The following is a 14,509-nucleotide window of genomic DNA, read 5'->3' on the forward strand; positions in this document are numbered from 1 at the left end:
CAACCAGCAAGTAAAAGAAAGCCCTTAGAATAATAAGCAGTATTACTTGTAGTGGGGAAGGACATATATAGGATATAACTAATAAAATAAAGAGATGCAGTAACAAGACAAAGAAAAACTGCCTTAAAAGAAACAGGCCCAAACCTTCCCACTTGTTCTGCTGGTAAGCAGGGGGAGGGAACAGAAGATCAGAAAGGAAGGCCTTTGAGGAAGAAAAGCAGCAAGAATAAACTGCTTCAGACTGGGTTTTTGCTAAAGTTAGATGAAGGGTAGAAAGAGAGCCACAAATCTGAATTCTTTGTCAGACCCTACCTGATCATGCTGGAGTACACCAGAATGAGACAGTCATCCTTAGGTCTGGCCTATTTGTACGTATATTGATCACATGCTTATGAATACTTTGTACTGTATTGGCTGTAGTGACTGCTTATTTTTAGGCTGTTAGACATGTTTGGAGTTATTGCATAATGTACCATTTGGTCTTTGGATTGAATAGAGGAATTTATGGTTAAACTGGTGTTGGGTGATTTCCCATATTAATAATTTTCAAATATTAGTTCCAACATGTGTTATAAATACTAATGTGTTGAGGGACCTGGTTACAACACAGAAATACTCTGGTATAGTTAAAACACAGTCGCTTCCCCCAGCATTTTAAAAACTCCCATTCAGTGTTGTAAAGCTGGCATCCTCAGTCCTACAATGATATGGCAATGGTGATGTCATCACCATGGTAACTCTACATTGCATTTTGTACATCATTGTTTGGAGGAAGGCTGGTAATAGGGCCAAACTGTTAGAAGTTTATTCAGAGGTGGTTGGCCTGAGGCCACAAATGTTGAGTTTGGCTATGAATTCAGAGGGGGATATTCAGAGGAGGAGAACTGGATATTGCCTTTACTCAGAACTCCTGCAGAAACCCAGTCAGGTGAAAGCACTTTGTACAAGGCCTGGTTTGAAAGCCCAAGGACTGTCTAATGGCTGAAAAATCCAACATACTGAAAACACAAACATCTCTAAGTGTTGATGGATTGAAGAGAGTTTCTAGTAAATCTAGACAGACTGTTAAGATAAGGTTTGCATATTTTGTTTATCTGAAATTTGTATCTATCAAATCTAGACCTTTTCTATTATGCTTATGATAGTATTTAAGCACTGGCTGGGTGGGGGGAATTTGGACTGCGTATATTACACTAGATTTTTCAGCTGCTCCCTGTTTCCTGAGTACAGCTGAGACAGAAAATGCAAAGGAACCAGTTACAGCTGCATGGATTCTGGGGCTGGCTTGATGCCAGTCTTGGCCCTATTTTAAAGTAGAGCAACATAGGAACTGCTCTAAAGTACTCAAAATGGTAGCAACTCCAAGAGGTTGTCCACCATCTGGGGATTGCTAGACTACAGTGTGCTGTGGCCAATGCCTTCTTTGCCTCTAGACTGAGGCTGGGAAGTGGTGTGTATGAACCATATATGGCTACCAGAGTGATCCCCAGCTAAGGAGATCTGGTGGCTTCCATTCAGGCTCTGCCCAGGGGCTGGCTGGCAGTCAGAATCTGTCCCATTATTTGTTTTTGGTATTGTTTATAAGTACTGATGTAAAGAAATCTGCTATGATTTCTGTTATTCACAAATTAATTGCTCATAAATAAAGGTATACAAAGGTTTTTGTTTTGCTTGTATGATATGCAAAGAAGTTCTGTAAGGGCATTTCATTAGATACATTTTAACTTTTATGGTTTTGCTGGAGGCTCCCTGGAAGACTGAAGAACTAGTAGGATTATATCATCACAGGAAATGAGAAATGGAGACCAGAACTGTAGATTGAGGGTAGGAGGGGGAGGGATTTTAGTCAAACTGTTCATAACCTTGTGTTCTGTTAATATCATTTTAAACCAAACACATGAACACCTGGAGGAAAAGCTCTTTGTTAATGATTCAGCATACCTGTCCTTTAACTGAGGACTGAGAGAACGGCATCACTTCAATTCTCCAATCCTTTAAGGAGTCCTCCAGCAAAAACAGGGAAGGGAGTTTTTTTTATTTAAAAGGCAAAAAGAAAACACCTTTCAGGCCTGCTTTGGACACCTCACAGAAGGGGGGGGAAATCATTTCCCCCCCCCCTTTGCGTGTTACCTTTAAGACCCCTTCACTTTACCATGACTCTACCACCTTTAACATGTCTTTAATCAGCAACATTTTTTCTAATTTAAAAAGCAAGCATGTCATCCTTAACAATTGAATACATAAGCAGTGGAGCTTTTGCACTCAGATGCATACTTAGTGGGTTTGTGCAGCATGTATCTTTTTGAAAACCTGTAGATCTGAGCAGTTCTATAGAAACAATGAAGTACTGAGAAGACTCTGCATCATGTGGCTTGGATCATTGTAGCCATCATTACCAGGTATACAATGTAGCTTTAACCATTAGCAGGAGAGGTTTTTTTAAGCCGTGTTAGGGCCAAACCTGTGAAACTGGTTATGGGTCAAATGCCTCTGGCCAAAGATCCGCACCCCAACCTGAGCCAGAGGAGCAGAATTTCACATAGAAGGATTTCATCCACATGCTCCTTTCTTCTTATCAGATGGGAGCTGTGAGTGGAGTCTGGCAGCTGTGCCAACAAAGGGCAAGATGCCTTTCCCATTTGTTGATGTGAAGAGGAGAGGGAGGTCAGTGAGGCCCCAATATGAAGACTTAAGCACATGCTTAACTTTATTAAAGCACATAACCAGTCACTGTCCCATTAACTTTAATGGGACTACTCCATGTGTGAAGTTGAACACATACATACGTCTTATGTAGGATCTGTAATAAGGGCAGTCATCTGTCACTCTTCCACTCAGTTTTTAATCCTCCAGCTCTCCAACATTAGGCAGGATCTCAACATCTGTATCACAATGTCCTTTGCATTTTCTCTTAACACCATCTTAATCTATATTATATTCTATAAGCTTCATGTACACTGAATTCCTTTTAAAATAGTTTTTGGGTCTGAATAAACTCTAATCATATACTGTTTTCCCCTCTTTTGTTTTGAGGTATGTAGTCCATCTGTGACTATAAGGCTTTGTTTCTTAAGCAGTACTTATGTTATTCTATGGATTGTAATTTCCTTTTCCTGTCAAACCATGACTGATTAATACTAAGTTTCATGAATAGTGATGTTTACAAAGAAGCTATAGTTTTACTCTTGCAAGGATGTTGTCAGGGTTCCCTCCCCACTCTGAACTCTGAGGTACAGATGTGGGGACCTGCATGAAAGATCCCCTAAGCTTATTTCTACCAGCTTAGGTTAAAAACTTTCCCAAGGCACAAATACTTTCCTTGTCCTTGGATGGTATTGCTGCCACCACCAAGTGATTTAGACAAAAATTCAGGAAAAGGGCCACTTGGAGTCCCTATTCCCCCCAAAATATTCCCCCAAGCCCCTTCACCCCCTTTCCTGGGGAGGCTTGAGAATAATATACTAACCAATTGGTTACAATGTGAGCACAGACCACAATAACCCCTGGGTTATTAGGACACTGAAAATCAATGAGGTTCTTAAAAGAAGAATTTTATTTATAAAAAAAAGTAAGAAAATCACACCTGCAAAAATTAGGATGGAAGGTAACTTTACGGGGTAATAAAATGTTTTAAAACACAGAGGATTCACCTCTAGGCTCAGCTTCAAAGTTACAAAAAACAGGAATAAAACTCTCTTTTAGCATAGAGAAAATTCACAAGCTAAAAAAAAAGATAATCTAATGCATTTCCTTGCCCTTACTTACAATTTTTGTAATCTTAGATGCTCATTTCAGGTATGTTTTCAGAGATGTTTTTCCTGCCTGGTCTCTCTCTCCATCCAGAGAGGGAACAACAAAGAGAGCACAAACAAAACCTCCCCCCCAGATTTGAAAGTATCTGCTTTCCTTATTGGTCCTTTTGGTCAGGTGCCAACCAGGTTATTTGAGCTTCTTAATCCCTTACAGGTAAAGATTCAGTATAGCTTCTCAGGAGGGATTTTCTGGTACCCTTAGCTGTATGTTTATGACAGATGTCAAATGCAATGATATTGTATGATCACTTAAAAGCTCAAGTATGTGAATTTGTGTATTTAGGACTAAGTCTTGTATGATGCAGACCCAGCTGTTACAAACAAATTTTATGATAGACAAGAAATTATTTCTCCAAACTACATCCTGTCAGTCACTTAATTTATATGTGGTAGCTAGAAGTCATGTTGTGTTATTGATGTCAATAACTTCTCCCTTTCTAGGACTTCTTTTCCCCCTTCCCCCCAACAAAAAACAAAAAAACTGGCAACTGTCACTCCTCTGTTTTGTTGTTGCCTCCCTGATTTTGTTCAGGATGTTGACATCACTATAATGGTTTCCATCAAAAAAATTGTTAGCACATGCCCATTAGTATATTTTTATGACCTGTGATTTATAGGTATGTTTATGGTCTTCTCCACCTAGATGTTTTATTTCAGTAGAATCAGTGTAATCTTTATGTATTTTGTTTCTCCACCATGTTTAACTTCTTTAGATAAATATAGTGTGTAATTACCATATTAGCCTACCATGTATCAGAATTTTCAGTTTTGTCTAGTTCCTCTCCCAGTGCCAGGCACCCAGCTCAACTGATTTTGCTTTTAATTTTCTCACCTGGGCCTTTTCATTTTTATTCCTAAATAAATAACTGTTTATGTATGCAGTGGTGTTGTAGCTGAGTTGGTCCCAGGATATTAGAGAAACAAAGTGGGTGAGATAATATCTTCTATTGGACCAATTTCTGTTGGTGGGGGAGACAAGCTTTCGAGCTTACTCAGCATTCTTCTTCAGGTCTGGGAAATGTACTCAAAGGCATGGGCGGCAGGTGGACCCAGCCCTTCGGGGAGGCTAGTCTCGCAGCTCTGTCTAGGGTGACCAGATCAGAGATATAAAATATCAGGACATGGGGGAGTTGGGGGGGGGGGGCGAGCAAAAAAAAGTGGCGGCACGTGATGGGTCTGGGCGGGGGCAGTGCAGAGTGGGCAGGGACTGGGTGGGCGGCGCGGGACGAATCCCCGCTGCTGCCGGGGAGCCCCGTGCCTCTCCCTCCCGCTCGCGGCTGCGGCTCCTTCCCGGCGGGACGCGCCTCCCGCCGCCCCAGGCACATGCGGCGCGCATCCCCCGTGCCTAGTCTCCCTCCTGCCGGGAAGGAGCCACTGGAGCGCAGCCGAGTGGGAGAGGCGCGGGCTGCAGGGCTGGAGCAGCCTCCCCCTGCGCTCCCGGCCCCAGGCCCCTGTGTGCAGCGGCCCGGGGGCCGGGCAGGAGCCCTCTGGCGCAGCGGGGGGCTCAGAGCTGAGCCCCCCATCTCCCTCCCTCCCTTGCCAGCCCCCCTTTGCCCACCCGCCCGGTGCCCGGGTGCCAGAGCTGACTCACCAGCTCCAGAATCCAGGCACCACCACCACCCCCCTCCATCCCGGCTTGCGCCGCCATGCAGCTGCAAGCCTGGGAGGGAGGAGGAATGCCGTGTGGTTGGGGAAGAGGCGGGGCCAGGGTGGGGATTTGGGGAGGGAGCCAATGGAGGAAGGAGGGGGAGGAGCCAAGGCGGGGTGCAGGGTGAGAGTCCCTCTGGGAGGGCAAAAATTCTTGTTTGTCCAGTGTCCCGACCAAACATTGGTCAGGACGCGGGACAAAGAAGCAAATATCGAGACAGTCCCGATAAAATCGGGACGTCTGGTCACCCTAGCTCCGTCCCTTATGCACAAGACCCCACCCCTGTGACTGGAGCCCTCCAAATTTCCCCGTGGCCAGAGAAGCCCTGGGCTGGCAGAACACCGAGCCACACACTGCGTCCCCCACCTCCAGAGGAGTCCTGAGCCAGCCCTAGCTGGCCGACCAACCCGAGCCCCGGCCGGAGCAGTCCCAGCCGTGCTGGCCAGCCCAGGGCTGGAGCAGCCTCAGCCCAGCATCCCATGGCAGTGGCTGCAGCCAGGGAAGGCAGAGCCTTGCCTGGCCTGTTATATCCGCCACCCATGCTCAAAGGGTATGTTTATACTGCAAATAAATATCTGTGGCTGGCATACATCTGGCTCTCTGTAAAATAGCAGTGTAGATGTTCGGGCTCAGGCTGGAGCCAGGTGTCTGGGACCCTCACTCCTCTGGGACTCCGTGAGCTTGGCCGTCAGCCTGTGCCCAAACATCTACAGCACAATTTTACAGCCCCACTAGCCTGAGTGTGACGGGGTTGCTCTACTCACTGCTCAGCAGCACCTCCTTGTGGCTCATCTGCGGAATTAGCTCTGCTACTTAATCTGATGCTCCTTCATGCGGTTATTCAGTCTGTCAGGACTGAATAGGTCAGATATAGAGTGATCATTTCGTGAAAAGTGTTCACCTGGAGGTGATAGGATGTTTTTGTCTTATAATTTTTCTGTGTGAGTTCATTTGAGAGTGCAGTGATTCTGTCTCATCTCACCCATATAGCTGTTTTTTGGGGCATTTAATGCATGGATGTGGTATGCCACAGGCTATAATAGGCATATATGTGACTTCCCAGTCCTCATCCTCAAATGAAACCTGCACAATACCTTCAAAAGATGAGCCTGGGAGTTTAAATTCATAACTTTGCTAGATACTAGAAATCCTGGCGTGAATAGAGACACTGGAATTATGGCTTATTATGGCAATCTATAACCCACTTAACTCCCCTCCAAGCTTTTTTCCTTTCCTCCCTATGACTGGAGAGGTGTTAAAGGATCACTTCACCTTGAATGGTCCCTTGAAAAAGAGCTCCATGTCAGCTCAAAAGCTTGTGTCTCACCAACAGAAATTGGTATGATAAAAGATATTACCTCACCCACACTGTTTTATGTAACAGTTCCTTGTCTCTCATCTGACCCCTGGGCCAACCATTATTAAGGCTGCAAATCTTTCATGGAGGTCACGGAAGTCACAGATTCCGTGACTTTCCAGGACCTCCAGGACTTCCGCAGCTGCAGTGGCTGGTGCAGCTGACCCCAGGGCTACCCGAGCAGCTGGGGTGGCCCTGGGGCCAGCCACACTGGCTGTTGCTCCAGTGGCCCCAAGCAACTGGTCCCAGGCACTGCCCTGGAGTAGTGGTCCGGGAGCAGTAGCAGTGCCACAGGTCGCCTCCACCCAGAGTAGCAGCAGTAGTGGTGGGGCCACAGGCTGCCCCCTGCCCGGAGCAGCGGCGGCAGGGCCCTGGGTTGCCCCCCACCTCCAGGAGCAGCAGCCTCCACTGGAGCACCGACTCCCCCCCTCAGCGGGTAAGATTTAGTTAGGGGTATTTTTAGTAAAAGTCACAGACAGGTCACTGGCCGTGACTTTTTGGTTATTGCCCATGACCCGTCTGTGATTTTTACTAAAAATACCCGTGACTAAATCATAGTCTTAACCATTATATATACATGGCTTCACTTGTATGGTACTTCTGGCTATCCTGAGCAGACTTTATGTTCCTTGCAGCACTCATAGCGTGTCACAGTTTAAATACTCCACCCCCAAAAATCTCCCTTAGATACTCATTACTGGAAACATTGTTTCATTTTGAAAAAGTTGCAACCACTTCTCTGTACAAACCGTTCCACAAATGCTTCATAGCAGCTAATATATCAAACTCCTCTTCTCCGTGCCATCTTCTTCATTGCATTAGGATTCTTTAATTCCATCCGAATAGCTGGCCAGACGGAGCATGGTAACATTTCAAAGAAAGCAAATAAATATGGATTAGCTCTGGAAAGAGTAGTAACTCAGAAAAGATTATGGTGTGGCATTGAAGAAATTAGGCTAAAGTATTATGCATATCAACTTGCCTTTAAAGAACTTATTAATTTTAGTAAGACTTGTTAACTTTATATTTAATACACCTCTACCCCGATATAACACGAATTCAGATATAACGCGGTAAAGCAGTGCTCCGGGGGGGGGGGGGGGGGGGGCGGTGCACTCCGGCGGATCAAAGCAAGTTTGATATAACGCGGTTTCACCTATAACGCGGTAAGATTTTTTGGCTCCTGAGGACAGCGTTCTATTGAGGTAAAGGTGTATATTTGGCAGCAAGGCAAAATGCCTTCCTTTTTTCAGATTTTCAGTAAACAAAGGACACTAAAAGCAGTGAATCTACTGCTGTTTTTCATAGGGCAAAGCCTTTGCTTGAGAGTCTGGCTCAGAAGGCTGGGTTCATTCTAGATTGCTCTCAGCATGGAAGCTCCTTTTGCAATAATATTCTATAATGGCTACTGCCATTTCGGGGTTCTCTGGAACATCTATTGTCTGCTCTCTAACAGAGACATCATTATGGTCATTCACATGTGTGCGTTTAACTATCATAATTTGTTCCAAATGGGGCTTCTCTAGAAACTGATTAATATGATGCAACAGTTGCATAATGAAGCAGCCATTTTCTCCTTGGTATAGGAACAATAGAATCTGTGAATATCTGCCATCTACACTGGTTTCTAATAAGGAAGCAGATTTAATTGAAGGTTTTGCTGACTGAATATAAAGCCTTTGATAATCTAGGTTTCAGGTGCTTGAGTGCTTGCCCCTCCTTCTATGCTTCTAGAAAGCATTTGGGATAGGCTGAATTTTTGCTCTATAGACTTCTTGCTGAATGGACTCTCAGTGAAACTTCATCCCTGAAGGTGTCTGCAGGAGTCATAGAATCATAGAAGATTAGGGTTGGAAGAGACCTCAGGAGGTCATCTAGTCCAACCTCCTGCTCAAAGCAGGACCAACCCCAACTAAATCATCCCAGCCAGGGCTTTGTTAAGCCGGGCCTTAAAAACCTCTAAGGATGGAGATTCTACCACCTCCCTAGGTAACCCATTCCAGTGCTTCACCACCCTCCTAGTGAAATAGTTTTTCCTAATGTAACCCCCAATTACATTATTTATTTATTACAAAAAAATACATTAATATCCAACCTAGACCTCCCCCACTGCAACTTGAGACCATTGCTCCTTGTTCTGTCATCTACAACCACTAAGAACAGCCAAAACAGGGAAAGAACAGGTTAAAGAATATTTAGATAAATCAGATGTACAGTATTCAAGTCCATAGGGCCTGATGAAATTCCTCCTAGGGTATTTGGTTCAGCTGCTTCCTTAATCTTGAAACCGTTAGCCATTATCTTTGAGAACGTATAGAGAACAGATGAGGTCTTAGGGGGCTGGAGAAAGGTACTATGTTTGGCAATGTTTTAAAAGGGGAATAAAGAGGAATTACAGGCTAGGAGAGGGCAACATGAGTTAATGGGGGGGAGAGTAATATTAATGAGGGGCACCACCTTTTCCCCATAACAATGAGTGATGAAATGTGACTGCTTTGGTTCTTTTAATAGATGCACAAGACTGAGATCTATGTTACATAATTTCTCTCCCAGACATTGAAGTATAGAAGGAAAGTTCTGTCACCACAATACTGCAGACACAATGAGCTCAATGTCTCAATGTCTTTCCTGGCATTGTATTTTACTGTGCCCATGACCAGGCTGCTTGCCTCAGGATGGACTTTTTGTTTGGCTAGTGACCCCTCCCCCATCCCACTGCATGTCACAGGTGCTGGAACTAGGGGTGCTGTGGCACCCCGCTGGCTTGAAGAGGTTTCCATCACATCCAGGGTTTACAGTTCGTTCAATGGCTCTCAGCACCCCCACTATACACATTGTTCCAGCGCCCCTGCTTCCTGTGGCAAAGGTGCAATCGGTATCACTGGGAGTGACCCAGTATTGACAACCCCATGCCTTTGAAAATCACAAATCAGCCTCCCTTCCCCCCCAAATAACCAACCCAGGATAATTTTACAAATGACCCCTCCGGGGGGGGGGGTATTGGCCTTGGAGTGGGGAGAGAGAAGACGCGCTGGGGAGAAATGCGTGACAATCACAAGGCCGAAGAACGTCGCTGAAAGGGAAGCGAGTCTCGTGACTCCCGGAGCTGGGGCTCTAGGAGACAGCACACGGGGTTTGTGTCCGTGGGGCCCCGCCTCCGTGGGAGAAGGTGGGGACGGCCCCCGTGTGGCTGCGCCACCCAGCTCGGTACCGGAGCCGACCGGCCCCCGCAGGGGGTTGCTGCCAAGCCCAGGGCGGCTTGGGCGCTGAGCCCGGAGCCAGGCCGCGTCGCTGAGCGCCGGCCCCGCTAGGTGGCGCCGCCCAGTCTCGCATCGCAGCCGCGCTCTGCCGCTGCGCCCGGAAGCGGCCGCGGGGATGAGCCGGGCTGGAGGCGGAGGCAGCGGGCGGCGGCGGCCAGCTGCTGGGACCCGGCCCCCTCCGCCCCGACGCATGGCAGCGCGGTGAGCGGGCGGCGCGGGCGGCGCAGGGTGATGGTGGCCGGCGGGTCATGCTGCTGAAGCTCCTGCAGAGACAGACCTACACCTGCCTGTCCCACAGGTATGGGCCCTGCCTCTGCCTCGGGGGCCTGGTCCTCGTCCTCGTCTCCGCGCTGCAGTTCGGAGAGGTCAGTAACGGCCGGCCCCCTCCGCGCGTGCCCTGCTCCCCCTCCCCCCGCAGCACCCCCCCTCCGCGCGTGCCCTGCTCCCCCTCCCCCCGCAGCACCCCCCCTCCGCGCGTGCCCTGCTCCCCCTCCCCCCGCAGCACCCCCCCTCCGCGCGTGCCCTGCTCCCCCTCCCCCCGCAGCACCCCCCCTCCGCGCGTGCCCTGCTCCCCCTCCCCCCGCAGCACCCCCCCTCCGCGCGTGCCCTGCTCCCCCTCCCCCCGCAGCACCCCCCCTCCGCGCGTGCCCTGCTCCCCCTCCCCCCGCAGCACCGCCCCCACGCGCGTGCCCTGCTCCCCTTCGCCCCGCAGCACCCCCCCCCGCGCGCGTGCCCTGCTCCCCTTCCCCCCGCAGCACCCCCCCCCGCGTGCGTGCCCTGCTCCCCTTCCCCCCGCAGCACCCCCCCGCGAGCGTGCCCTGCTCCCCTTCCCCCCGCAGCACCCCCCCGCGCGCGTGCCCTGCTCCCCTTCCCCCCGCAGCACCCACCCCGCGCGCGTGCCCTGCTCCCTTTTCCCCCTCCAGCACCCACCCCCTGCGCGTGCCCTACTCCCCCGGCCCTCTTCCTCTCCGCTCCACAGCACACCCCCACGCGTCTTACCCGCTCTCCCGGCCCGCACGCAGCACGCACTCCACGCGTTTGCCCTGGTCCCCCTCAGCACCCACTCTGCGCGTGTGCGCCCTACTCCCCCTCCCCCCGCATCACTCACTCCGAGTGTGCCATGCTCCCCTGGTCTCCTCCCTCTCAGCTTCACAGCCCCCCCACGCATCTTACCACTTCCCCAGCTCCCCTCCCCCTGCAGCACCCACTTGCACGTGTGCCATGTTCCCCCGGCCCCCTCCCCTGGTCTCCTCCCTCTCAGCTTCACAGCCCCCCCACGCATCTTACCACTTCCCCAGCTCCCCTCCCCCTGCAGCACCCACTTGCACGTGTGCCATGTTCCCCCGGCCCCCTCCCCTCCACAGACACCCCTCCCCCCCGTGTGTCTTACCTGTTCCCCTGCCCCCCTGCAGCACCCACCCCATGCAGTGCCCTGCTTCCCTCCCCCTCATCCACATGTGCCCAGCCAGCCCCATCTGTGGTGCTCCTGCCTGATGCACCCCCACCTTGTGCATGTGCCCTGCAGCACTGCGCCCCTGAGTGACAGTCCCTGTCTCCTTCCCTCTGTAGCACCCTGTGCCCCGTAGCAGCCCCCACATCCCTTCTGAGCACCCTGGCAGAACCCACCCTGTGCATATGCCCTGAAGCACCACTGTGCCCCTTGCCTCCCCAACCTTCCCTCTTGCTTCTCCCTTTCAACACTCATCTTAAGTATGTGAATTACTTCCCACCGCAGTGCCCTCTTTCCCCCTCACTATCAAGCTGTGATGCTCCTGCAGAGCCCCCCACCCCACCTTTTGACATTTACCATAATACAATGCCCTGTTTCCACTGTCATGCCCTGTGCTTCCACACCACCCACCCCAGTATGCTGGCTTCCCCCTGCAGGACCCTGTGCCTACACAGAAGCATCCCCCCATCTCCTATAACTTGTGTTTCCAAAATACCCATCTCCAGTGCTTCCCCTGCCCTTTGAGTACTACCACCCCTGTGCTCTTGCCTTTCCTCCCTATATTCCCCCATGCCCAGTGCACTGGCTAGTCCACGGTACGCAGCACTTGCTCCAATGTCTCTGCAGCACCATCACAGAACCCTCTTCAGTATCCCAATGCCGTACCCATCTACAGCACTTGAACCACGGTGCTACTGCCTCCATACAATCTTGTCTTCTGCAGAAGTTTACAGCACACCAGTTCAGTGCCTCTAAGTGCCCTTGCTCATAGGGTCTCCCTAGCCAGCATCAACCAGTACTTCTCCTGTGCCACTCCTGTCCAGTGTTCCTGCTTCACCCCTTGTAGCACTTCCACCCATGGACGCTCTGTTTTGATGTCTTGAATTTATCACTCTCTCAAGTGCTGCTTTTCCCTTAAGCAACTCACACTCTCTTCCCCTGCAACATTCTTGCCTTCCTATTGCTCTCCACTGAGACAGCCATATTTGCTGTGGGGAACTGAATGTGGAATTTTGATGTATTTGGTATATTCAGAATACAGAGATTTGTGTATAATACAAATTGGATCCCCTTCAGCTAATCACAATGCAGGGATTTGTGGAATTGCTAAATAACCATTTGGTTCTGGGGCACTACTCAATATGGTCATATTTACCCTTATTTTTAATATCTTACTAAGCTCTTTATAGGGCCAAATTATGTTACATCTGTGCAACCTATTAAGATCACCTCACTGAAAGTGTAAGTTAAGGCCGAATTTGGTCATATATGTAAAAACCCTCTCAAGTCAGTTAGCTGACTTCTGTTTTGGAAAGTGGATTCAGGCAACTTAATTTTAAATTCTTCATTCAGCTACCAGTTTGTATGTAAGGCTATATGTTTTTAATATGCTAAGCTGAAAACTTATATCCAAGCATAGCAGCAATCATTCTTGTTGTGTGTCTCAGCTGAGATCCTTGTACTGTTGTACTAAGCACTCTACAAATGCATACACCTTGTGTTCACTAGAGAATTTTTTTTAACCTTAGTAAATGTGTTTATGAGCCTAGTGTAAATAAGTCTCAGGTAGGGTTCACCTTGATCAGGTAACGTGTTAAAACCACAATTGCCTAGTCTACACACAGATCTTAACACGTATCAAAACAGCTAATATGTTAAAAATACACCTCTTTTCCAGTATAGCCAGGGACATTCTTGCTCCAAGAGCTTACAGTGTAAGTAGACAAGAAAGAGGAAGGGAGGGAATGGTGACAGAGGTACAAAGGAATGAAGTGTCTTGACCAAGGTGAAACAGCAGGTCGGTGAAACAGCAGGTCAGTGAACAATTAGGGAATAGAACCCTGGTCTCAGAACCTTGTTAGACGCTGCCTGTTTTGTAAGCAGTTTCACTTTGCTCTGAAATTACTATTCTGATACCAAGATAACGCAAAGGAAAAGATGTATGATGATGATTTGATATTACTGACAGTATGATATCTGGGTGGGGTGTAGTTCTTGTTGACTCTTGAGCTTGTGAAAGGATTAGTTTAAAAAAATCCAACCCAACACACACCAGGATTTAGATTTTCAATGTGATTAGCATTTGTTGACTGTAGCCCCAATTTGATTAGCACTCCTGCATCATGAAAGCAATTTGTATTGCAGTTTAATATTTCAAGATAAAATACTCTAGAGATTTTTGAAAATTGAAGCAGCTTTATAATCAAGTAGCATGTACAATTTTGTTTTGCAGGAGAACACAGGGAACTAATATACTATATGTCTTTACTGAAAAATGCCATTCTTCTTTTGGTCCATTTCAGAAATAGTGTGTGAATTTTAAATGTCAAGAAAAGGGCCTTTCAGTGCTGAATGGTCTCAGCAGGCCTGGGCAGTGAGAGACTGGGTACAATCAGCACTTTCTCAGAGGCCTTGGTTTCTTTGCTTGTATAACCTCCATCCCCTCCCTCTTCAGATGACTTATCATTATCACTTTCTTTTATCAGGGCAGGCTGATTGGAGTTCTCTTTAGAGCTCTGTTAATGCCATTTTTGAATGGCCAACTGTTACCACAATAGGGAGATTGAGTTCTTTTCCCCTGCAGCCTGGAGAACTGAATTCAGTATTTCCAACCTCCTGCTGCTCAGCAATATCATCAGTATTTTGACTGTCCTGCTTTTATCGTTTTTAATATTTCTGTTCCGAAAATAATATGCAACTTAATTTTTTCCTAACAAGTGGGCTGAACTGCCTGGAATGATTTGCACGTGCACAGATACACTAAACACTCTTAATTATATATCAGGTCAACACAATCAAAAAAGAAATAAACACAAGCTTTTGAAAATGACAACTGCCAATTTAGGTGATTGTCAAAATCAAATAGACTCAGAGGGAACACTGGCCTGCAAATGCAACATAAAAATACCCTTCAGATCTTAAAGATCCCAGTCCTCTAGCAGTTTCTCAACTGTACCTAGATATCTATTGGGAGGATTTCTT

At 48.1% G+C, this 14,509-nt stretch overlaps 1 protein-coding gene across 1 annotated transcript in view; it reads left to right on the forward strand.

The window, feature by feature from the left end:
- Positions 1–10,325: 10,325 nt before the first annotated feature.
- The window catches only part of GNPTAB (N-acetylglucosamine-1-phosphate transferase subunits alpha and beta), a 62,446-nt gene continuing 58,262 nt past the window's right edge, over positions 10,326–14,509 (forward strand). Inside the window, exon 1 of the mRNA XM_065401468.1 lies at positions 10,326–10,442. Coding sequence (XP_065257540.1) covers positions 10,326–10,442 — 117 coding nt within the window. The remainder of the gene's footprint in view (positions 10,443–14,509) is intronic.

The sequence above is a fragment of the Emys orbicularis genome, chromosome 1 (assembly GCF_028017835.1).
Source record: "Emys orbicularis isolate rEmyOrb1 chromosome 1, rEmyOrb1.hap1, whole genome shotgun sequence".
NCBI classification, from domain to species: Eukaryota; Metazoa; Chordata; order Testudines; family Emydidae; genus Emys; species Emys orbicularis.